Source organism: Osmerus mordax, chromosome 7 (assembly GCF_038355195.1).
Source record: "Osmerus mordax isolate fOsmMor3 chromosome 7, fOsmMor3.pri, whole genome shotgun sequence".
Taxonomy (NCBI): domain Eukaryota; kingdom Metazoa; phylum Chordata; class Actinopteri; order Osmeriformes; family Osmeridae; genus Osmerus; species Osmerus mordax.
In genome coordinates this window covers 981,155-1,007,249 of record NC_090056.1, presented here as the reverse complement: position 1 = coordinate 1,007,249, position 26,095 = coordinate 981,155, and the positions used below count along the sequence as shown (strand labels likewise).

Below are 26,095 nucleotides of genomic sequence, written 5' to 3'. Positions count from 1 at the left end.
TGTTGTTATGATCAGTGACCTATGCACTTTGTAAAGCTCTCTCTTGGAAGTCGCTTTGGATAAAAGCGTCTGCTAAATGAATAAATGTAAATGTAAGTGGAATCTATTTCAATCAGGAGAGACCTGGGATGAGTGAAGGATGTTTATTACAGAATGATAAATGTACAACAGAGTTTGGAGCTTAGACCCCATGGGGAATTATAGATCAAAGGGCGCCTGCCCAACATCCGAAGATGAAACGCCCATATTTTGTCAAGTGTCTCAAACTTGACAATGAATCAAATCTAAATGTATTTGTATGACCCTTTTTACACGCAAGCATGTCACAGAGGGCTTCAGATACGCCCATAGAACTGCCCCTCAACCAACCTAAACCCTCAAGGAAGACAAGGAAAAACTCACAGAAAAACTCACTAGAGGAGAACAAATTTAAGAAACCTTGGGAGGAGAAATTCAGTGAGGGATCCCCTCCTCCAGAGACGGTTGGTGAAAGAGAGGAGCAGAACACAGGCTTAACATAGTCATACAGCAGGTAAGTGTCAATGGGTTTTGAAACACCAAAAATCATTGTTCAACTTGGTAGATGTGGGAAGGGACCGGGAAACTCGCTGTCGCCCGTCATGGAGACTGGTTTCCGGTTGACACAGATCGATGTCCACTGGCGACAAGGTCCAGCGTTGGCAGACCGACGACCAGGCCAGGAATGAATCTTAATTAGAAAAGGCAACAAACAAAAAACTGTGAAAAAGATTAACTTTACTGAATGTGAAATGAAAATCTTAATTATCAAAATAGTAGGAGCATGGCCTTAGGTTAGCAGTTATTTGAATGTTGAGGGAGTATTTTATTTACAAAAAAATATTTTATCAACCCATTGTGCCCTTATCGTAACATGTGCAGTCAATTGCACTGATTACATTTGGGAAACCGTTTTTTGCTGCAAATTATGCTTTAATTTTGGCCTGTTCGCAGTATGAGGGAATCTAATGTACCTCTCTATCAGCTCCCGCTTAAATGGCCCAAATTCACACTTTTTCTTTCTGGCTAAATAGGCTAAAGCGAGATAATTGGGGAAAAAATTGACAACCTATAGAGTTTACTGCCATTGTAAATCAAGTAAAACTGTCATTTGTTATGCATGCACTTTCTGTCTGCCTTTCCATCACTCTGTGTCACCATATCACATCTCAAAACATGGCGTACGCATTGGTTCTAAAGTGCGCAGATTCTCAAATCGGAAACTCTGTGTAGAAACACCCGTACACGTTCCTGCGCCCATTTTCATGCGTACGTACATTTGGCCTTGTCTGTTTCTCCTGGCTTCCTGCTCTCCTGTCTCTCGTTCCAATCACCCAGCTGTTGTCCATGTATGATTACCCTGCCCTGTATGTGTGCTCACCTTCCTACCTGGTAAGTAAAAGCCAATTGAAGTCATTCAGAAAAGCACGTAGGCAAGTTATGTAAAAACTATTTTTTACATAAAACAAGAACAAGAATATTTTTTTTAATTAAAGCTGTCATCCCCCATAGATAAGTCAGAGAAGATTTTGGTGTCACATGGCTGAGGCTCGCTGGCGCAGCTCTGTCCATGTTAGTTGGATTCTGAGACAGCGCCTATGGGACATGATATTAAGCAATAAATTATTTTTGTTTGATTTGAAGTGTATTAATTCAGGCAGATCAATTGTATAAATCCAATTAGTTGATGACAATATACACAATTGCTGGTGGTTTTGCATACAATCAACTAGGTTGAACCCTAACAATATCATAAATCTTCTGTTGATGTGAAACCTATAGAAATAGAAACCTATATAGGAAAGTCATTATGTGTAAGGTACATATGAGGTACTAGAAATTCCTGCCTCTATCACTCCACACTCCGTCTGAGGTCATCAAACCTGGCTTTACATTGCTCAGGTGTTCTTGAGACCCAAGACTAAAATGCGATGACAGCCACTGTTACATCTTCGCCCAAGGTTGTAGATGTAGAAATCCGTGGGGGATTCTGAGCGACTCCATAAATCTCTACATTGGTGAACTTCTATCTCAGCCTTTAGATTGTCTTAATCTCTGCATAGGATGGTTATAGGCACTAAACACATACTTAAATATAGCTGCAAGCAGCAATGTGGCGGCCAAGCAGGTCAGATAAACCAGAAGAAACTTTCGACATCTAGTGACTGCGGTGTACCTGGCTTCCTTTGCAGTGGCTTATAGTCTCGCTAAACAGAGAAATGACAAGCTTGTCAGCTTTGGCTGGATTTGAACCTCTGACGTTGACGTAGCCAGGACACCAATTTATCCTAGTGAGCTATTCTCAGTGCTGGAAATCAGATGTCAGTGACTGCGTAAAAATATAAGGATTTTTTCCTGTGGCAAGCGGTCAAGGTGATTGTGGTCTGAAGATAATCTCTGCCAAATTAGGTGAATATTTGGTATTCACCAAAAATATTTAATTCATTCATTCAAAATGGCGGCCTCATCAATTCGTCTGGTATCATGCGTTAACATGCGTCAGACACGGGATCTCCTAAGATATCACGAGACATAGGAATCACTTAAATACGACAAACAAATCAACAGTTATTGGTCAAAACACAGTTTTGCCTATTGTAGCGCCCCCTAGACCTCAAATGACCCTACCTTTTTCGGACCTCTTAATAACAGGGTCATGAATCCATACACCAAGTTTGGAGTCAATGCATCAAAGATTCACTAAGATATGACCTCACTTCCCTTTTTTTTCTTTTGCTGTAACTAACAAACGGTTGCGAAAATCAAAGCTCCAGGGGATAACTTTTGTGAGGCTTGGTCTGAAGATCATCTGTGGCAATTTTGAAGAAGATTCGTCAAGAATTGTAGGAGGAGTAGCGAAAAAACGTTTCTCCTTAACATTCAAAATGGCGGAGAATCTATATGACTGGGTATGACGTCATAGAGTGCGTTGAACTTGTCTTGATCCAGGGAATCCAATGATACCTCATTTTGGAAAATGCGGCATATGGTTCAAAGGTAACGTGTGTAAACACACCAACTTTGACCCATTGGTGGCGCTAGAGGGTTGGAATGGGAGACATAAAACTTGGTGAAAGTGATGAGGGGACAGGTCCCAAAGAGTGTGCCAAATTTCACAACTTCTGACCATGTGGTTCTAGGGGCTGCCATAGACTCCCATGGCAGATGTATAATAATAATAATAAATATAGCTGCAGCAATGGCGGGTTCCTCCTCAGCATTGCAAACCATTACAAAATTGACATGACACAGACATGTATTTCATACATGTACACAACATTTCAAGACAATTGGATCAATGGCTGATTTGAAGTCATTTTTTGAAATTCTTCACAAATTGTCACTGTAGAGAAATATCCATGCTGCCGACATTATGGTTTCTTGAGACTTCTTTGTTCCCCATTGGCAATATGGCATGCGTACCAACTTTTAGACATTTTGGACTGACAGGGTTAAAATGCCACCCTTTTGAAAGTGACAACTTTGAAGCGTGTTCTGTCAGGCCCATCATGCAGAGATCCATTCTTTAAAAGCTTTGATTACAACAATAACTTTATGAAAGTCAGAATACACTTTAGTAAAGGACGTGTGTAGTTTATGTACTACTACTGCTTGCTCTGCCCACACACTTTCCCCATCCATGCCGTTTCCCTCTTTCCCAGTGCATGTGGTGCGGTGGCCGCATGAGGTTTAGGTGTAGTCCAAAAGTTGCCTCCCACAATCAAAACATATTAACCGCAACATTGTTTTCAAATTTTCTCAAAGATGGCTTGAAAACCACAGATATTGACTCTCTTCTTGAGTAGATCTCTTTCCAGAGTCTCAGTCAATCCAGAATCAAGATTAGCCTCATAGGCAATTGGTCTGGTCAAGGGCACAGCCCACGTTCAGCTCCTTGCAAGTATAGCCTGTGATAGTAAAATGGCCGACTCTCTATTCCCATTAAACTACACAGCATGCACACTCAAGGTGACCAACAAGATTATATTAACTAACAAACAATAACATTACAAACATCTAACTGAACGAACACAACAACTGAAATCCCTTGCGTAGCTGTTGTTTTTTTAAATGCCGCACTGCATGCTGGGTACCCAAGAGCGCTGACGCTGATTATCTAGCTGTGCTCCAACTGCGTGATATGACGAGATGCTAGTGGCGCGCTGAGGTCTCAGAGTCTCCTGCCCGAGTTCAAGTTCTGCCCGATTAGCAAGCTATTTTTACTAATGTTTTGTTAGCAATTGAATGGTAATGCAAGCTAGCTAAAAACAATGTTAGATAGCTTGGCTAAACTGGTTTTCATAGCAACAGAAATCAACAAATCAGATCAGTCGAACTTTATTCAGAAATGGGGGGATGGCGGGAACATTAAAGGTGTAGGTACAGTAAAAGTGAAATGGAACGCGTCTTTCTGCCTTGAAGCTGCGTGCGCATCAACAAGACCCAATCTATAGACAAGTTTACGCGCCAAATCCCAGGGAGCCGCCATAACTCTACACAAATGCATTTCATTTCCGCCGGAAGTGGTTTGCAAAGCGTCTGCCGGTGTAAACACAGCGATGTTGATGCTAGCTTGGGATCACGGTTCTACTACTTTGACATACTTGTCGTTTGACATTTACTACGGGATAAGTTGCCAACGTCGTCGCCATACTTTTAAGTACATTTTAGAGTAGATTTATAGTTATAAAGCTTTTGCCAGTCCATCATTTTGTAGCTTTTAACGTGGAGAAAAGGCAATGTCAGAAGATGACTTTAGTCAGTGATTCATTAGAACATTTGTTGTGTAGCTCTTCAATCTCTCAGCAAAATGTAGGCTAATTATTTGGCTAAAGGATGCCACACGTATCAGACAGAAGTTGTTCTATAAATTCGTAGCCCGGCATTAAAAACATTTATAGTCGGTTGACTGATCGCGTTGTTGTACCCAGTCAAAGGAATAAACACACAGGAACATCATGAACATTCAATGGTCTTGCCAGTTATCCTGGCAAAACATGTAGCATAATGTTCTTTATTTATTGCCATGACACGGTCCAAGTAGCCTAGGTATACATAACATTGAAAGCTAATTCGTTTGGAATTTCTAGGCTATTGATGTTACATGTTGATGTTCAGCCTATTAACAACTTCAGAAGGACAAGACAGGCAGTACACTGTTATCCTTATTTAAGTGGCTTGTCACTGCCTGAAGTGCCTACTTATCTATCTATTCTTCCTATGAACCCGGTTATGACTGCTTTAAACAAGCCCCGGTTGGCTACACACCTCATGCCGGGCTTTTACAGATGTGTGTATTGGCACTTTGAAAGGTTTGAATTATTATATCCACATATCAATGTATAATTATTAAATCCACTACAAAGGAACACCAACAAAATGTGAATAGCCTACAAACAATAACCATACTACTGTAGTATAACTGTAACAGGCTAGAGGCGATTCTAGGTTTTAAAACTAGTGGTCGTAGCACTCTATCTAACCACTCGTTCAGGTGCTTTCTCGAGTGTTTGCAACCAACTACCGCACACGTCGTTCCCGAACCACTTTTCTTCATGTTGTAAATTGTATATCCTCTTTGTCACTGCGATATCAGTGCTTTGTCGGCACAACGGAGCTAGCTAGCAAAACAAACCCAGCTCGGCAGAACAGAAGTGAATTGCATCGAAGGGAGGAGTTTAGGAAGTAGAGCGGAAACGGCTCATAAACTTGTCTATATGTAAAGATAACATCCAAGCTAACAATTTCGCCAAATCTGACTGCAGCTTTGTATACCATATGTACCGTGTTATGGTTGTTTGAGTTAAACAACTCGCTAAATGAATTAAATGTCTGTTAAATGTCAAATCCAACTATAAATGTATAAAAGAGAGAGTTCCAATCAAATCTGAATTTGTTTTAAACTTAGAGGTTTAAAAGGCTACCTTTGCCTAAACTGACATGCACCAACTCAGAGAACTGAGTTTCAACAGCCATTTACACATTTAGTCTCTATTTGTTACTCTACTCTTAAGGCATGTTTAACTTAATGTCTGCACCTCTCTGTCACCAACTGTCTCTGGAGTGGGGGGTGGGGGCTTCACAGGGTGTCTACAGGTATAAACAAGTTAAATGTAAGACCTTTTAATACCACTTCCAAATGAAATTAAAGACCAAACTTACGATGGAAATACAAATCAAAAGTGGAAATATACAGTCATCTTTCCAAGTAAACACTGATGTCTGTTCAATATGAACAGTATGGTAAAATGACAATAATCGGTTGAGTTTAAGAACATTGACTAAATGTGTGTAATGCGAAAGGATAACACAAAAATGTAATTGCTTTCCTAAATTATACTTATTATTACACTAGGGTGGAAATGGTGGAGCAGAAACTAACAATTCCATGAATCCCATGGAAACAAAGGCAAATGTGTGAGATGTACTGATGTGGAGCACAAATGATCCAAGAAGCAGTACTTCTCTTGAGTGGTTTCTATTCAGAAGAATAATCATTGGATTCAGGTCAAAAGTCTATCACTTGAACTACTTTCATCACTTAAGACACAAAGTCAGCAGCTTGGCATACTGGCACATGGAAAGGATTAAACATTTAGACTTTCATCAAAGTAATGCTGGCTTGTCCTTTTTCATCAATGTCCTCAAAAAAGCAGGCTGCAGAGCTACTGTGTCTGTGGGGTGACTGTCTCTGGAGTGCTGGCAGGCAGGGGCAAGCAGGGCCTGCAGGCAGGCAGGCAGGCAGGCAGGCCAGCTGGATGAAGCTGTCCTGGGGTCAGGTCTGAAGAGAAGCTGTCCAGCTAGAGAGGGGTAGTCCAGCAAGGGGTCTGTGTGGATCTCACCATCCTCGAGTCTGTTGCATCCTCTGTTGAACTCTGTTGAGCAGGCCTCTGCATGACCCTCCAGACCTGTCAAAGTGAAGAAAGGGTCCATGTCAGTTGTGAAAAATGAAGCTTTTCCCATCTACACTTGATACAGACTTCAGTTTTGACTGTGAAATGCAGTGTCATTACTTGAACTTGAATCCAAATGGGTTGACCTCATGGAGACCCATGCAGTCACTCAAAACACGGGTTCGATTCCAGGCTCTGGCAAGAGTATTTACCTCTAAACTGGTCAATATATACACATCTGACAAAAGACCAGCTCGACCTTTGCTTGTAAACAGTGATTCTGACTGTCAGAGACCTTTAAATAGCCTGACTTACCGAAATTGGCTAAACTAGCCTGGCTAACGTAGGTCGCTTTCTCAGGGCATATGACGAATGAAACAGGCTCGCCTTGAAAAATCAGATATACTGACTATCTTTAGCAGGCCCTTGTCTACAAAAAGCAGTCCTCCCTGACGTTTTTGGAGTAGAATTGAGTGAAATACAAAATTGTTTACACACTGCCAGTGGGCAAGCCGAGCCTGACTCTGAGGCTAACGTCAAAACAATGTAAGCGCCTATGCGGTCTCCATGCCGCATAGGCTTATTACAAAGACTTTCACGCCCCAAATCACAATTATGAGCCGACAGGTCTGTGGGGAATTGCTTTTTCTCTTAAAGGCTGCTCTCCTCGACCTTTTTGATGAACAATTCGCCGAGATGCAAAATGACTCTAATTAAAAACAGAGAGGAAAAAAGCTAGAGCTACAGTAGCTACTTTTCGAGTTCGGTTTTCCGTCACTTCAGAATCACGATCTAAAAGGTCTAAAAGTGCTAAACCTTCACCATAATTCAAGAGTAGTGTACTTTCACAAACCCAATCATTAATTCTAGCTTAAAATGTGTAAAAACAGGACTTACCGAAAGTGGCTGCCTCAAACACGGCTATTACGGGACTCCAGTTGAAAACAACAATGGCCGGCAAAAAAGAATTTATATTCGTAACGGCGAGCTGCGATTGGAAGCGAAATGAAACAGGGGCTAAAAAACGAGGGTGGGGGCTTGGTCAGCACACAATTTCAAGAAAGTGTGTGTGTCAAGGGAAGGCTGAGTGTGTGAGAATTTGGAGCAGGCGAGGGGAGCAATTAGCCAAGCATGCATGTTTCAAATATTCACTAAAAATCGACTTTTCATCTTACAGTCAACTTTTTCTCAGATTTGTATACTAAACATTCTCAAGAGTCTTCATATGACCTTGTGATTGGATCAGAGTATAAGTTTTTGGCCGGCGGATGTGTAATGCATTATTTTAGCGTCAGCGATAAATTCGATTTGCTTTATATCAATCATTTTTAGAGGTATGAAGTTGCCTTTGCACATGGTAACATGTTGTAGTGTCTTCCACGTGACATACCAAGTTTGGTGTTGATATCTCAAAGATTTGCTTAGATTTGACCAAACGTCCTCTTTGGTTGCTTTGTTGCAGATTTTGATTGGCTCTACCGGACAAACGGTTTTGAAAATCAGAAATCCCTATGATAACTTTTGTGAGGCTCAGTCTGGAGATCATCTATGGAAATTTTGAAGAAAATTCGACATAAAATGTAGGAGGAGTAGGGAAAAAACGTGTTTCCTTAATCTTTATTGTACAGAAAAATCCAATATGGCGGCCGTTATAGCTTCCAGAGGCTTTTTTGTTCCTCATGAGAAATAAGACTTATGTAATGAATTTCAGAATTTTGGGACTTATGGCCTGCAAATGGCATCAATTTGAAAATTGACATATTGGGGCGTGGCCTGTAGCGCCACCTATTGTCTCACATGGCCCATGTTTGGTATAGTAGTTAGTAATGGTCTGCAGTTTCAACATGCCAAATTTAACAACTTTTTACGGTACTGGTCTAGGGGCTGCCATTGACTCCCATGGGTAAAACATAATAATAATAATAATACCACCAATAACAATAGGGTTCTCCTACCGGAGGAACCCTAATAAATATAGCTGCAAGCAGCAATGGAGGGGCCAAGCAGTCCAGAGCAGGACATGGCCTCCATAGCACTTGTGCAACAATTAAGTCACAACAACCTGTTGCACTCATGCAACACACCAAGTTTGGTTGAAATATATGTTTGCGTTCAAGAGTACTGAGAGTTCAAAGTTATTTTTCTGGTATAACACTGCAGGCCTCCTCTGCTCCTCATGGGAACGATGGAATCCAAGTTTGGTGACAATCGCGCAAATGGTTGCTGAGATATGCTCTTGCGCCTCATTTGGCAGTTTCGCCACCGCTTTTGATCGTCTCTACCGAACAAACGTTTTTGAAAATTGAAAATTCATCTGATTGCTTTTGTGAAACTGGGTCTAAAGATCATCTTTGCCAAATTTGGTAAACATTGGACAAAAATGGGGGCGTGCAAAAGGTTTTTACACTTTTCCATGAAATCCAAAATGGCGGCCACGTCCATTCGAATTTTATGAAAAGTTATTAATAGTCAGGCTTGATATCTCAGAAGACATCAACAGACAAAGAAATTACTTTATTAAGGTAAACACTTCAACAGTTATTAGCCAAAACACGTTTATGCTTCCGGCCACGCCCCCTTTTAGTCACATGACACAATCTTTGGAGGACATCCTCAGAATAAGGTTCCGAGGCGGCGTACCAAATTTAGTTTCACTGCCTCAAACAACTGCCGAGATATGACTTCACTTGCTGTTTGGTGGCTTTTCTGCTGATTTTGATTGGCTGTCACGGACAAACGGTTGTGGGGATCAAAATGGTCTACCATAACTTTTGTGCGGCTTGGTCTGAAGAGCATATCTGGTAATTGTGAAGAAGATTTGACAAAGATTGTAGGAGGAGTAGGCTTTCAAAGGTTTTTGATAAAACCGGAAATAGCGGAAAATCTATATAACCGGAAATTGACGGCATAGGGTGTGTTGAACTCGTCTCGATCCAGGGAATCCAACGGTACCTCATTTTTGAAAATCGGTAATACGGTTCAAAAGTTACGTGTGTAAACACAAGTCCAACTTTGACCAGCTGGTGGCGCTAGAGTGCTCCAATGGGTGACATGAAACTTGGTGAGTATAAAGAGGGGACTGTGCTTAATGAGTATGCTTCGCTGCTTGGCCCCTAATAATAATAATAATAATAATACTACCAATTACAATAGGTGCCTCGCAGCTTCGCTGCTTGGCCCCTAATAATACCACCAATAACAATAGGGTTCTCCTACCGGAGGAACCCTAATAATAAAACTAACAATAACAATAGGTTTCCTCCTTACAGAGGAATCCTAATAATAATAATAAAACTAACAATAACAATAGGTTTCCTCCTTACGGAGGAATCCTAATAATAAAACTAACAATAACTACTAAGAAAAGGTAGAAACACTTATTAAGGTGGCTTCGCCGCTTCGCTGCCTGCTCCACCCCTATGGGTGGACTTCTGTATTAATTGCATGGGCAAGACACCAAACCATTTTAATTATGCAAGCATTAGACAATAGTGTTAGACTATACATCAGTGCCTGTTACTTCATAAATTATTGCTAATGTGCCCTACCACTAATGTAACCTGTAGATGTTAATAACCACTTCTTAACCACTGTGACTCTCCTTAACAGACAGTGCCAAAAGGTCACAATGATGAAAAAAGTACTTATTTGGTATCTTTGATGAGAAGTGTGGTTTCAGATTGGGTTGTTGGTTGACTTGTGTGTCATTTCCTCTTACAACAACTGATTTGATGTATAAATGCTCACACAAGAATGAGTACACTTTACCAATGCATGGGGTAAAACAATGGCAGACGTCTGCTATACCCATACTGACAGATTAAGCAGAATCAAAATAGAAGCTGGGGTGGAGGCTGCATCAAGGCAGCATAACTGGCTAATGAACACACGTTAATTTTGACTACAGCAGTGTTGAATGGGATGTAAGGCATTTTGGCATGAGTTTGAAAGTATCCAACTAAAAATATCCCACCGCAAAATATCCCACCCACCCATATCCCACAAATAGCCCATCAAATCATTTAATTCGGTCCAAATGCCGTCCAATAATGGAATTCGGTATGGAACTTAATGATTCTTTGTGTTTATCACAGTCCCGCAATGGACACAAATATTGGATTTATTTCATTTTACTGTCAGAGCATTTTATTTATTTCTATCAGTATGAAATTTATTTAAGTAAATATGACAAAAAGTGCTTCTCAAAAGCATTACCGAGCATAGCATCAGGCACAGTGAGGGCCTCATGTACTAACGCTTTTGCGCCCACTTCAGGCGTATTTGTTTCGCAATTTGCGCGTAAAAGCATGGCGAGGTATGTACAAACATGCCGCACTGAGGTAAAAGCGCAGAGTGCCTGTCGCGGGAACTGAAAATGGCAAATTGCGCTTTTCCGTGTCATGCATATGCATTCAAGGGGAAAGTGGGAGTTTCCCATAAAGAGATGGGAGGGGATGCGTAAAGTGCGCCTGATGAAGAAAGTGTTTTGTCCGTCTCTTCATAAACGGAGTGACTAAGTTCAGTTAAGTTCTGGATTTTAATACGTATTTATCAATCTGCAGATTGGGAGAGAAAACCAGTCTTCTGACTATAAATGACAACACAACACCAAGCTTAGGTCTCAACCAGGTCTCTCTCCGCTCCGAAAGCCGGAGGACCATCTATTATAGGGCACAAGAATGTAAACATAGATTGTGACAGTCAGGCAGGAATGACGTTACAACAGTCTCAGAGAAAAAGATTCACTGCTCCCAACACATGACAACTCTCACACTAGAGAGTTCATAGTTGGAGCTCTCCTTGTAGTCATGACAAGGGCCGTTTAGCCAGTACTTTCTCCTGACCCCGAACATCTATTAACCTGACACATAGACACAATATACTGTTATTAATAGCAAGCTTACATGATAAACGTACTAACTAGTATCCAATGACTAGTTCTATTGATTAGTGATTAATGTAAGCACACAGGAAATCCCAATTTCTTCCACACGCCTAATTATGTATTCCGCGGTATGTACAAAACCCGCATGTGAAAGCGCAACTCTATTTTGCGGTGAAAATTCTCCGCCTGTTAAAAGCAGGCGTAAACCAGGATGCGCATATGCCTCCTAGTGAAATGGCAGCCGTAACCCGAGCAAGACGAAGACATAGGCAAAATAATTTTTGCCACAAGGATCACACTTTTTGAGTTGAGTGAACACGAAATCATTACGCGTTACAGATTAAGCAGCCATGTAATATTACAGTTACTGGAAGAAATCAAAGATTACATCGAATCTCCGACTCAGCGTTCACATTCCATTCCAGTAGTTGTTAAACTCTTCGCTACATTACAAATATTGGCATCAGGATCACTTCAAACAGTCATTGCTGTTTTGACTTTGGTGGCTGATCCATGATAGAGAGAAAGAAGGAGGCCCATTCAATTGCGCGTTTAAATGCTCGCAATGTACGCTATAGTGGGCGGAGAAAGGTGCTGATTACCTGATGACCTGCAGGTTTCGTAAATACGACGTAAACTGAAGTATCACAGAGTGCGCAATCTGCGGGTTGGCCATGGCGCTAATAACGCTACGTTTGCGAATGTACGTACATGAGGCCCTGAGTGTGATGGGCGTTACCTATGAAGATCAATCCAGCTGACTGTACAAACCACCATCAGCAGTGCCTGATTTCTCAGTGTCATCAGTCTCACTTCACATGTCAATTTTTCGTATAATTCTCTCCAGCCACCACCTGCACACTCCATTACTTTGGATTATCAGGTCAGTGTTTGAGAATCAGAGAAATCCATTCACTGAATTCAACAGCAAGTTGGTCAGGATCAGATCAATACCACAACAACCATGGTCTTCCATTTTACACCGATCAATCATTGACGAACAAAGCTAGTCACTGGTCCTGTTTGCACAGTGGGTTTTTGTCTGGTGTTTACAATACCTAAGTGGTAGGCTTGAGTGTCAGAGTTTAGGCATAGAGAAGATTGTAGGCATGGTTTTCCTGGGTCAAAATGGGTCTTCGGTGCTCAAAAAAAACTAAACAATCTATGTGTATTTTTTATTTATTTTTACCATTTCATAAATAATGGAGGCTATGCTTGAGGAAATCATTTTGCTTCCACTTTAGATTAAAATAGATAGGCTAATAGATTGACAATAGTCCAAGCTCCATGGTGCTATCATGTATGGTTCAAAGGTTATCAAGGTTTACCTCTTTACGTATATCGCAAACTACTGAAATGTATATCAATAGAATCTAGAACTAACCAGTCGTCAGAAATGGAACACACAAATTATGAAATTCAAGTTTATATATTATTACTATTAATTTTTATTATACAAACTAAGCTAAGGGGAGGCAGTCAGTTGCAGAGGTCACATCCAGCTTATGAACACTTCACCCTCCGCTTTTTGTTGACCCCCTGGTAGAGTACCACAATTACCACCAACTGATGAAGTCAGGATTCCGCAGGTAGATAATTGGGTGCTTGCTTCGAAGAAAGCTATTGTTCACGCACATCACAATTGCGTCTTGATCAGACAAGATGACACACTCGATCTATCAACGAGATTACTATTGATCAAAACAGAACGAGGTTTCGGCTGTACTTGAAAAATACTATTAAACGTATTCGCGGACATGCACTGCACGAGTGATTAATTGCGATGACGGCTCCAATAGAAGTTATAGCGAGCACATAGAACTTTATATATATTTTCTAATCAATGTACTTATTCCCAGGTGTTTTGCAATTTCCTTTTATTTTCTTCGTGCCTACACAATTTATTAGCATTCCAGGTTAAAGGGGTGATTGACTGGGTTTTTGGGATATTTCACACTCTTCCTTAAGGTCTCCGAATAGGGTATGTAACGTTGGTTGGGTTGAAAATGGTCCGGGTGCTGTTCTATGCCCCCTGACAGATCCTCTGAAATTTTCCCGGGAAAAACCACTAGCTTTTCTCCTTTTATGGTATGCTCATTAATATTTAGATGAGCTGCGCGCTGATTGGTTGGTTTTCAACGAGTGAAGCTGGGAAGCAAAAATGCAACAGGGCCAACAGCACTCACTGAAGCACCAAAGGTGGAGACTTGAAAACGCAAAATAAATCTGTTTTCAACAGATTGACTAGATATCATTTGAAATGATAACGTTAGTTGCTACCACTTCTGTTGTCGAAGCAAACTGGAATGACTTAGGTGGGTAGAATGTTACAGCTTAGCAACCAAACTATATCGTGATTCAACTCAGCTTCAGTTAGCTAGCTCTAGACATCTTGCTGAAAAATAACCTGACAAAGATCTGGACAAACATACATCGTGAATTGTCGATTTACATAACAACACAGGTTATTTATTTGAATGAAACAGTCAGGAACATGAAACAACGTTAGCCCCATTGCCAATAAACTAGGCTAAATCATCACACATTCCACCTATGCTCTTGCGTTAGCAAGCTAAACTAATTTACATGCCTACAGTCTAGGTGTTTTCGCTATCTAGCTGTTCTTGCATTCCTTGCAAATGAACGTTAAAGGGGTGATTGACTGGGTTTTTGGGGTATTTCACACCGTTCCTTAAAGATCCTGTAAAGTGGAATTAAAAACGAGTTTCAAGTTCACCACACCAAGTTCACCACACACACATAATGTGTTATGAACTATCCATCCAAATTCGAATGAAAAAACCCCACAGACAAGTATGTTAAATTAGGCTTTGAAATCGTAAGAAAATCAGCAGTCTTCTCTTCTGTTCGAGACTGGGGGGGCGTGTCGCCTGAAGGAGCTAAAGCTCGGCCCCCTCGCTGGAAGGCGCCGCCTCTCTCAAGTAAGCTACCTACGAACATAATGGACGCTACGTCAAGCCGAACAAAACAGTATAGAATTATAATGTATTTGTTCAATGAGTGAAACATACAGATGCATATAAATGAAATATTCCCCTGAGCTGTAACACAGGAGTAAACATTTACAGCAGAGACAGCAGACAGTGAGCTCTCCAACTACTTCTAGCACATTAGCTACCATTTCACCAAAATACCATCATTCTACACCGAGTAGCCTAATATCAAGTTAGCGGTTTGCACTAATTATAGCAGAGATACCTCTGGAAAAGTTATCTAGTATAATTATAACAAGCACACCGAACTGAGTGATGAACTGCTAGCGGCAGTGGATGGTCCAGGTGCGACCGGAGGATGAACGGCCGGGGGGGCCATGCTCGGTACGGCTCCACGCTGCAAGAGAAGCTGTGTGTTGGTGAACCTCGTCTGTCTCTGGTCCATGTTAAAACTGTCCGCCGTGAAATGGTCAGTGGCGCAGAGGCGGCTGTTGGAGTTTATCCGAAGCTTTCCATGAGCTTGGCACTTCACAAAATCTATCCACCTATTTTTCCTTTCATTATCAACAGGGAACTTAAATGGTGTTGCAGCGCAGCTGGAGTTCTTGTATCCAGGGAAGGTGCAGTTGCGGGTGGTGGGAGACATCCTGAAGCTAGCTAGCTAGCTGATGTAAGCTACAATAACAGTATAGCAGGAGGAGCCATTCAGTGATCTGATGTAGATGGGGCGACATTACGTAGATAGGGCATTTTTTGGCTCCGCCCATTAAAACCTGATCTGAAAACGGAAGAGAAACTGTTCTTCGGTCTAACTCCACATTTCAGTGCGTCAAAGTTTTAGCGCTTTGCACATGCTTTCAGGAACTCATTTCACACGTATATAATGTACTTAGAAGCAAATCATGGAATTTACTTTACAGGATCTTTAAGGTCTCCGAATAGGGTATGTAACATTGGTTGGGTTGAAAATGGCCCGGGTGCTGTTCTATGCCCCCTGATAGATCCTCAGAAATTTTCCCGGGAAAAAACACTAGCTTTTCTCCTTTTGTGTTATGCTCATTAATATTTAGATGAGCTGTGCGCTGATTGGTTGGTTTTCAACGAGTGAAGCTGGGGAGCAAAAACGCAACACAGCCAACAGCACTCACTGAAACACCGAAGCTGGAGACTTGAAATAAAAATGCAAAATAAATCTGTTTTCAACAGATTGACTAGATATCATTTGAAATGATAACGTTAGTTGTTTCCACTTCTGTTGTCAAAGCAAACTGGATTGACCTAGGTGGGTAGAACGTTACAGCTTAGTAACCAAACTATATCGTGATTCAACTCAGCTTCAGTTAGCTAGCTCTAGACATCTTGCTGAAAAATAACCTGACAAAGATCTGGACAAACATGCATCGTGAATTGTAGATTTACATAACAACACAGGTTATTTATTTAAATGAAACAGTCAGGAACATGAAACAACGTTAGCCCCATTGCCAATATATGGAGCTAAATCAGGGCCAAATGTTTTGTTAATTCGAAAAAAAAATCTTTAGTTGGAAAAACTAAAGCTTGACTTTGAAAATGTAAGTTTTGGTCAAAAACTTGAAAAATAAAACCATGAATTCAAAGAAAAAATAAGTTTTGTTGAATAACATTTCGAATAAAGTATGGAATTATTTTGAATAAATTATTAAGTTCATTTTTCACTTTTAGATTTTCACAGTTTCACATTTAATGTGTTCAGATTCAAAACTTTTTTTTTATGGCTTCAATTCTTTTGTTTGAGTTTCGTATTTTTTTAGGGGGGAGTTTCAGTTATTTTAGGCGGGAGTTACGAGTGACAGCCTAACCAAGAGGCAGAAGACTCGGCAGTTGGCATGGCGCCAGCGCACAGGTAAGACATGTGAAAGATATTAGCCTTTTTGAAAAGATACTTTGGGACATTATCCCCTCAGTGGTATTTTTTGTCATTGACACATCCCCACCCTCAAAAAGGCTAATATCTTTCACATGTCTTACCTGTGCGCTGGCGCCAGCGTTTTGCCTTGGCGGAGCGGACGCCATGCCAACTGCCGAGTCTTCTGCCTCTTGGTTAGGCTGTCACTCATAACTCCCGCCTCTGAGTTGAAGCCACGCCTCCTACGCAAAATCGGGGCCAAAAGTCTGAAACGAAAAAAAGTTAGGAATCTGAAAACATTAAATGTGAAAATCTAAAAGTGAAAAATGAAAATTAATAATTTATTCAAAATAATTCCATACTTTCATCGAAATTGTATTCAACTTGAAAAAAAAATTGGTACACTTCTCTTTTCTTTGAATTCATGGTTTTATTTTTCAAGTTTTTGCCCAAAACTTACATTTTCAATGTCAAGCTTTAGTTTTTCAACAAAAGATTTTTTTTTCGAATTAACAAAACATTTGGCCGTGATTTAGCTCCATACCAATACACTAGGTCAAATCATCACACATTCTACCTATGCTCTTGCGTTAGCAAGCTAAACTAATTTACATGCCTACAGTCTAGGTCAGGGGTCACTAATTGGCGGACCGCGGTCCGGGTCCGGACCCAGGCGGTTCCCTATCCAGACCCGGACCTATAACCGATATATTATTATGGAATTCATTCATTTTGACGGAACATTTCCATTTTAACCGGAACATCTTTTTGTTCCAACTAAATGTAAGTCAGGGAGTCAGGTGGCTGAGCGGTGAGGGAATCGGGCTAGTAATCCGAAGGTTGCCAGTTCGATTCCCGGTCAAGCCAACTGACGTTGTGTCCTTGGGCAAGGCACTTCACCCTACTTGCCTCGGGGGAATGTCCCTGTACTTACTGTAAGTCGCTCTGGATAAGAGCGTCTGCTAAATGACTAAATGTAAATGTCTAAATGTAAATGTAGTTTCTATCTTACTTGTCCAATACAAAGGTCCAATCAGGAGCTTTAATAACTGTAATCACCATGACAACTCACTCACTGAAAGTTGGTTGCAACCTCTGTGGGTCAGGTTGTGTGTGTCATTCGCAACAACGCAGGCTAATCGATTTGCTAACAGTACCTGTTTCTTCCTTAGCGAAAAACATGGCGTACTGTAAACCCGGCGAAAATCCAAATCCAAAAATACTAATTTCAGACAAGTATGCATTTGTGCTGCCAGTGGGGCGCACAAAACCGATGTGTTTAATGAGACGGTTGCCCTTGTCAATAGTGGTAGCTAATGTGAAACGTCACTATCATGGCCGTGGGAACTAGGAGTGCTGTAGCACCCCCTGACAGCACGAGAATTTCCAATGATATGACTTGAAAATTCACCACCGCGGCACAGCCCAGCCCCGCAGTAGCGGACTGGCCATCGGGAGCACCGGGAGAAGAATAACAATGGAAAACCAGGCTAAGAAACGTAAGGGTGGGGCTGAAACATTAAGAGACAAAAATACATCACCTTCACTAGACAAGGTTTTACCAAGTGAAAAACGGCTATGTTCATTTTACATAAAGCTCAAAAAACTATTTTGTGCTCAAATAAAGGAAAAAAAAATGGTCTTGCGTGCTACGCGCGCTCGCATTAAGTATCCTAGCGTTCTCACGAACTAGCATCACATCAAACAGAATGTTCATGACCTATTTTTACTCCCAGTCCATCCCTACCGCCCCGCAACATTAAGAACCCCCCCCCCCCTGATAAAATATCCTATGTTCCCGCGGCTATGGTCACTATGACACAAAGCATGGACACTTTGAACAAAATTACCCCCAGAGCTCTGAGGTAAGGGCCAGAAAAATAAAGCATAATTGTTCCGGACCCTGGACTGAATGGAAATTTGGTTAGTGGACCTTTTGGGTTTCTAATTGAGTACCCCTGGTCTAGGTGTTTTCGCTATCTAGCTGTTCTTGCATTCCTTGCAAATCAGCGTTAATAAAAAGCAGATGAGCTAGAGTCTAGCTAACATTGACTAGACGGGCATGACTGATGTTTGTCTATACCGTAGCGTAGAAGATCATTGTGCAGTTCGACCCTTGACACATTTGCGCGAACCATTTCACCAAGGACGGTTTTGAAAACCTGGGACAATGTAGCTAAAGCAGGATTTGCTATGAAGCTGTTGCTGAAAAGAGGTGCGTTCCGACCTTACGTTCATCAGAATCAGAATGGGATTTATTCGCCATGAAAGTTTACACAGACAAAGAATTTGCTTTGGCAGGAAGGTGCATACAATAAACATATAGGGACCTACAATTTAAATATGTGGACTATCTATACTAAGGGTACAGAAACTAGCAGTACTAAGTGGAATTAGAATGAAATAAAATATACAATAAAATATAAGTTGCCGTAATTTACAATATAAAAATACAAATATTACAAAAAATACAAATGTACAAGTTACAATTTTGTAATGCAGTGCAAAAAGCAGTGTGTTTTAAGCAGGAAGTCATTAGAGTCAGTGTGGTCCCTTGGCCTTGTTGAAGAGGCCAACAGCGGAAGGGAGGAAACTGTTTTTGTGGCGTGAGGTATTGGTCCTGATGGACCGCAGCCTTCTGCCGGAGGGGAGTGACTGAAACAGGGAGTGTCCAGGGTGGGAGGAGTCGGCCACAATCTTCCTTGCTTGCCTCAAGATGTGCAGGTCCTCGAGGGTAGGCAGATTGCAGCCAATCACCTTCTCAGCAGTGCGGATGATACGCTGCAGCATGCTCTTGTCCTTGGCAGTGGCAGCAGCGTACCAGACGGTGATGGAGGAGGTGAGGATGGACTCAATGATGGCTGAGTAGAAGTGCACCATCATTGTCTTTGGCAGGTTGAACTTCTTCAGCTGCCAAAGGAAGTACATCCTCTGTTGTGCTTTCTTGATGAGGGAGCTGATGTTCAGTTCCCACTTGAGGTCCTGGGAGAGGATAGTGCCCAGGAAGCGGAAGGACTCCAGTGTTGACTGGGGAGTCACACAGGGTGATGGGGTGAGTGGGGCTGTGTTCTTCCTGAAGTCCACAACCATCTCCACTGTCTTAAGAGCATTGAGCTCTAAGTTGTTCTGGCTGCACCAGGTCACCAGGTTGGCCGCTTCCCACCTATAATCAGACTCCTCTCCACCAGAGATGAGCCGAATAAGGGTGGTGTCGTCCACAAACTTCAGGAGTTTGACGGACGGATGACTGGAGGTGCAGCTGTTGGTGTACAGGGAGAAGAGCAGAATCAGAAAGGATTTTATTCGCCATGAAAGTTTGCACAGACAAGGAATTTACTTGGCAGGAAGGTGCATACATTAAACATATAGACATCGTAAAACTTAATATGTGGTCTAACTATACTAAAGGTACAAGTCTACCTAATACTAATAAAACATATTAAAAAAAATATAAAGTAGCCAAATAATTTACAATATAACAATATACAGTTAGGTCCATAAATATTTGGACATTGACACAATTTTCATCATTTTGGCTCTGTATACCACCACAATGGATTTGAAATTAAACAATCAAGATGTGCTTTAAGTGCAGGCTTTCAGCTTTAATTTCAGGGTATTTACATCCAAATCAGTTGAACGGTGTAGGAATTATAACACATTTTATATGTGGCCCCCCCCTTTTTAAGGGACCAAAAATAATTGGACAAACTAACATAATCATAAATCTAATTGTCACTTTTAATACTTGGTTGCAAATCCTTTGCAGTCAATGACAGCCTGAAGTCTGGAACCCATAGACATCACCAGACGCTGGGTTTCGTCCCTGGTGATGCTCTGCCAGGCCTCTACTGCAACTGTCTTCAGTTCCTGCTTGTTCTTGGGGCATTTTCCCTTCAGTTTTGTCTTTAGCAAGTGAAATGCATGCTCAATTGGATTTAGGTCAGGTGATTGACTTGGCCATTGCAGAACATTACACTTCTTTGCCTTAAAAAACTCTTTGGTTGCTTTCGCAGTATGCTTCGGGTCATTGTCCATCTGCACTGTGAAGCGCCGTCCTATGAGTTCTGAAGCATTTGGCTGAATCTGAGCAGATAATATTGCCCGAAACACTTCAGAATTCATCCTACTGCTTTTTTCAGTAGTCACATCATCGATAAATACAAGGGAACCAGTTCCATTGGCAGCCATACATGCCCACGCCATAACACCACCTCCACCATGCTTCACTGATGAGGTGGTATGCTTTGGATCATGAGCAGTTCCTTTCCTTCTCCATACTCTTCTCTTCCCATCATTCTGGTACAAGTTGATCTTGGTCTCATCTGTCCATAGGATGCTGTTCCAGAACTGAACAGGCTCTTTTAGATGTTTTTTGGCAAACTCTAATCTGGTCTTCCTGTTTTTGAGACTCACCAATGGTTTACATCTTGTGGTGAACCCTCTGTATTTACTCTGGTGAAGTCTTCTCTTAATTGTTGACTTTGACACAGATACGCCTACCTCCTGGAGAGTGTTCTTGATCTGGCCAACTGTTGTGAAGGGGTTTTTCTTCACCAGGGAAAGAATTCTTCTGTCATCCACCACAGTTGTTTTCCGTGGTCTTCCGGGTCTTTTGGTGTTGCTGAGCTCACCAGTGCGTTCTTTCTTTTTAAGAATGTACCAAACAGTTGATTTGGCCACACCTAATGTTTTTGCTATCTCTCTGATAGGTTTGTTTTGATTTTACAGCCTAACGATGGCTTGCTTCACTGATGGTGACAGCTCTTTGGACTTCATATTGAGAGTTGACAGCAACAGATTCCAAACACAAATACCATACTTGAAATTAACTCTAGACCTTTTATCTGCTCCTTGTCAATGAAATAACGAACTCCCATGAGGGAATAACATACACCTGGCCATGGAACAGCTGAGCAGCCAATTGTCCAATTACTTTTGGTCCCTTAAAAAGGGGGGGCCACATATCAAATGTGTTGTAAGTCCTACACCGTTCACCTGATTTGGATGTAAATACCCTGAAATTAAAGCTGAAAGTCTGCACTTAAAGCACATCTTGATTGTTTCATTTCAAATCCATTGTGGTGGTATACAGAGCCAAAATGATGAAAATTGTGTCAATGTCCAAATATTTATGGACCTAACTGTAAAAATACAAATAGTACAAGAGATACAAATAGTACAAAATATACAAATAGTGTAATATAGTGCAATTGCAATGTGGCAAGGTGTCATTGTGCAGATTGTGAATCAAGTCAGTGCGAGCTCTTGGCCTTGTTGAAGAGGCCAACAAAGAGGGGAAAGGACGTAGCCCTGAGGAGATCCGGTGCTTACAATGAAAATCTTATTATTTAATCTATGTGAATTCAGATTACATTCTTAAGAAGCAATGTATTGGTTTTTAGTTGTAAATTGAAGATGTGTCTGAATGGTATTGTTTGAGTAAGATTATTATTTTTAAAGATAATTTTTTGATCTTGAATTGAATGTACCATTATAGCAATAACTATTTTTGTCTCACCGTTTCTCCATCTGTCTTTCTCTCCCACTCTTCACTCACTCTTTCCCTATTTCCCCCCACAAAGATATGGCGACATGGTGCCCAAAACTATCGCGGGGAAGATCTTTGGCTCCATCTGCTCTCTCAGCGGGGTGCTGGTAATCGCTCTCCCTGTCCCCGTCATCGTCTCTAACTTCAGTCGCATCTACCACCAGAACCAGAGGGCTGACAAGCGACTGGCACAGAAGTTACAAGTGAGCATAAGTTTTACTATCTTAATTAGCAAAAATGGTAGACCAGGGGGCAGCATGGAAGTCTAAGCACTCTTCCAACAGAGCTGTGTATGCAGCGCATATTTAACGACAGACACAATGTTGTAATATTCTGAAAAAATGTGCCAATTCTAAGAATACAATTCAAGACGTTTTCAGTTATCATGTGGTTTCAATCTTCACCTCCTTTCCATTGTCACTTTGTAAATTTCAATCCATCCATTTTCTTCCGCTTATCTGGGGTCGGGTTGGGGTGGCAGCAGGCTAAGCAGAGTACTCCAGATGTCCATCTTTCCAGCGATGCTTTCCTACTCCTCCTGAGGGATACTGAGGCATTCCCAAGTCAGATGAGATATGTAAACACTCCGAGTTCTGTGTCTACCCTGGGATCTCTTCCCAGTTGGACATGCCTGGAAAACCTCCAAAGGAAGGTTCCCAGAGGCATCCTAGTCAGATGCCCGAACCACCTCAACTTGCTCCTTTCGAATGAGCAGTGTCTCTACACCGACATCCCTCTGGATGTCCAAGCTCATTTTGGCCCCTTGTGTCCACAATCTTGTTTACTTTTGTTTTCGCTCACTACCCAAAAGCTCATGACCATAGGTGAGGGTTGAAACGTAGATTGACAGATAAATCGAGAGCTTTGCCTTCCAGCTTAGCTCACCCTTCTCCACAATGCTTCTATACAATGCCGCACCAGTCTACCTGTTGATCTCATGCTCCTTTCTCCCGTCACTTGTGAAAAAGATCCCGAGATACTTAACCTACTTTTCTTGGGATAGCAACTCATTCCAACCCCGAGAGAGCATTTGATGGTGCTGTACCTCATCCTGGCTGCTTCACACTTCTGCAAACCGCCCCAGTGCATGGCCACGGGAACTAGGGGTGCTGAGGTTGCTGCAGTACCCCCTGACAGCACGAGAATTTAAAATGACTTGAAAATCCACCACCGTGGCACAGCCCCGCAGTAGTGGACTGGCCATCGGGAGCAGCGGGAGAAGAATAACAATGTATAAATATAGCTGCAAGCAGCGATGCGGATTCCTCCACAAAATATTATTAACATTGTACACTGTAGAAGATTGAGACTTGGACAACAAGAGAGCAACTACTTCATGTTTGGCCAACAACAATAGGCTGAACGGGGATTTGAATTTATGAGCATAAGGTTACAAGTCAGTCTCTCTCTGAATAGTAAGGGCTGAGTATTAACTTTTTATAGGATATTAAAACTCTTCTTGGGTTGATCTCTTTCCAGACTCTCAGTCAATGCACAACTAACAATAATCATGTAGGCAACAGTGCTAGAGCAGAGCTCATGTTCAGCTCCGTGCGAGAATAGCCTGTGACAGTTCAGCAGCCGACTCTCTGGTCCCATTAAACTACACAACATTTACATTTACATTTATTCATTTAGCAGACGCTTTTATCCAAAGCGACTTCCAAGAGAGAGCTTTACAAAGTGCATAGGTCACTGATCATAACAACAAGATAGCCAAAAAACATCGCGAGTAGCCAAAACATGAAGCACACATTGTGAACAACCAAAGTAAGTGCCAAAGGGAAGAACCATAAGAGCATGTAGTTAAACAAGTCACAACCAAACAACATGAACAGCTATAAGTGCAAGTGTACCTGTGGGAAAAAGCAAGCAACAGTAATAAAACAATATATCACAGCGAGAACCAAAAATTTTAATCAGTTACCACTAACCACAAGAGCAACAAGTCTCTAAGCAAGAGTCATTGTGATCCTTGAGGAAACTAACATCGGGTCAAGCGAACCGTTCCTAAGTACCGTTGTACTCCCGGAACAAGTGCGTCTTGAGCCTTTTCTTGAAGGTGGAGAGACAGTCAGTGTCTCTGATGGAGGTGGGGAGTTGATTCCACCACTGGGGGGCCAGACAGGAGAAGAGCTTGTGTTGGAACCGGGCGGTCTTGAGCGGTGGGACCACCAGGCGGTTGTCTGAAGAAGACCGTAGGTGGCGGGTGGGGGTGTAAGGCTGCAGGAGAGACTTGATGTAGACGGGTGCAGTCCCGTTCACTGCTCGGAAGGTCAATACCAGGGTCTTGAATCTGATACGGGCCATGATAGGTAGCCAGTGGAGAGAGATGAGGAGCGGGGTAACATGGGAGCGTCTGGGTAGATTGTAGACCAGGCGGGCCGCCGCGTTCTGAATCCTCTGAAGAGGGCGGGTTGCACATGCTGGGAGACCAGCGAGCAGAGAGTTGCAATAGTCCAACTTGGAGAGGACGAGTGCTTGGACTAGCAGCTGGGTGGAGTGCTCAGACAGGTATCTCCTGATCTTCCGGATGTTGTAGAGGGTGAATCTACACGACCGGGAGACCGCAGCAATGTGGGCCGTGAGGGAGAGCTCGTCGTCCATGGTAACCCCAAGGTTCCTGGCAGAGGATGAAGGGGTCACCGTCGCAGATCCCATCACAACATGCACAATCAGGGTGACCAACAAGATTATATTAACTAACCAACAATAACATTACAAACATCTAACTAAACGAACACAACAACTGAAATCCCTCGCACGGCTGTTGTAACCAAACTATTTTCCACAAGTCTTTGCGTTTTTTGACATGCCGCACTGCATGCTGGGTACCCAAGGGTGCTGACGCTGATTATCTAGCTGTGCTCCGACTGTGTGATATGAGTATTAGTTTTTGGTCAGCTTTGGGACAAAGGTTAAGAAACGGTTGACATTTCAAGGTGACATGAAATTGCGCATGGTATTTCAGAACGATGTCTGCCTGTTAAACTAAACAAGTAATAAAAGTTATGACAGGACAATAGACTGTGCCCGGATTCAAACCTGTGACATTGCACTTTGTAGGACACCATTTCAACCCTTTGAGCTACCCTGAAGGATGAGAATAAGTGGTCAGTTACTGTACAAAAGAAGCCGTTTCTCCTGTAGCACGGATTGTTCGATTCGGCCAAAGTTTAAACAGCTGTAATTCAATGATCTTGACATATCAAGGTGAAATTGCGCATGGTACTTCAGAACGATGTCATCCTGTTTAACTAAACAGATATTAAAATTTAAGACAGGCTCAAACACTGTGGCTGGATTCGAACCTACAACCTTATACTTTGCAGGTCACCGTCCCAGCCCATTGAGCTATTCTCAGTGTTGAATATTGTAATGTTCAGTTACTGTCTGAAAAGTAAGCTGTTTCTCCTGTGGTAACATTTACATTTTACATTTAGTCATTTTAGCAGACGCTCTTATCCAGAGCGACTTACAGTAAGTACAGGGACATACCCCCCGAGGCAAGTAGGGTGAAGTGCCTTGCCCAAAGACACAACGTCATTTGGCATGGCCGGGAATCGAACTGGCAACCTTCTGATTACTAGCCCGCTTACCTAACCGCTCAGCCACCTGACTCCCTGGTAAGCGTTGCTAGATTCAGCCAAGGTTGAAACAGCTCTAATTCAATCATTTTTTGACATACCAAGGTGAAATTGTTTATGGTACTTCAGAGTGATGTCATCTTGAACCATATTAGGTTTGAAAAACCATCATTCAAAATTACATTTGATTTAGTGACACAAACATATTGAGGCAATGTGGACATTTACATAAGTACACCCCTTTCAGCCATTTTGTATTTGATTCAACTGTCTTAAGTAAAGTTTTTAGATACATCCATGATACATATCTGTTCAAAAT

At 41.9% G+C, this 26,095-nt stretch overlaps 1 protein-coding gene across 1 annotated transcript in view; it reads left to right on the top strand.

Annotated features, from left to right (window-relative positions):
- kcnd3 (potassium voltage-gated channel, Shal-related subfamily, member 3) overlaps positions 1-26,095 on the top strand; it is a 187,587-nt gene that overhangs the window by 104,267 nt on the left and 57,225 nt on the right. The window contains exon 2 of the mRNA XM_067239892.1: positions 22,224-22,392. Within this exon, the coding sequence (XP_067095993.1) occupies positions 22,224-22,392 (169 nt within the window). The remainder of the gene's footprint in view (positions 1-22,223; positions 22,393-26,095) is intronic.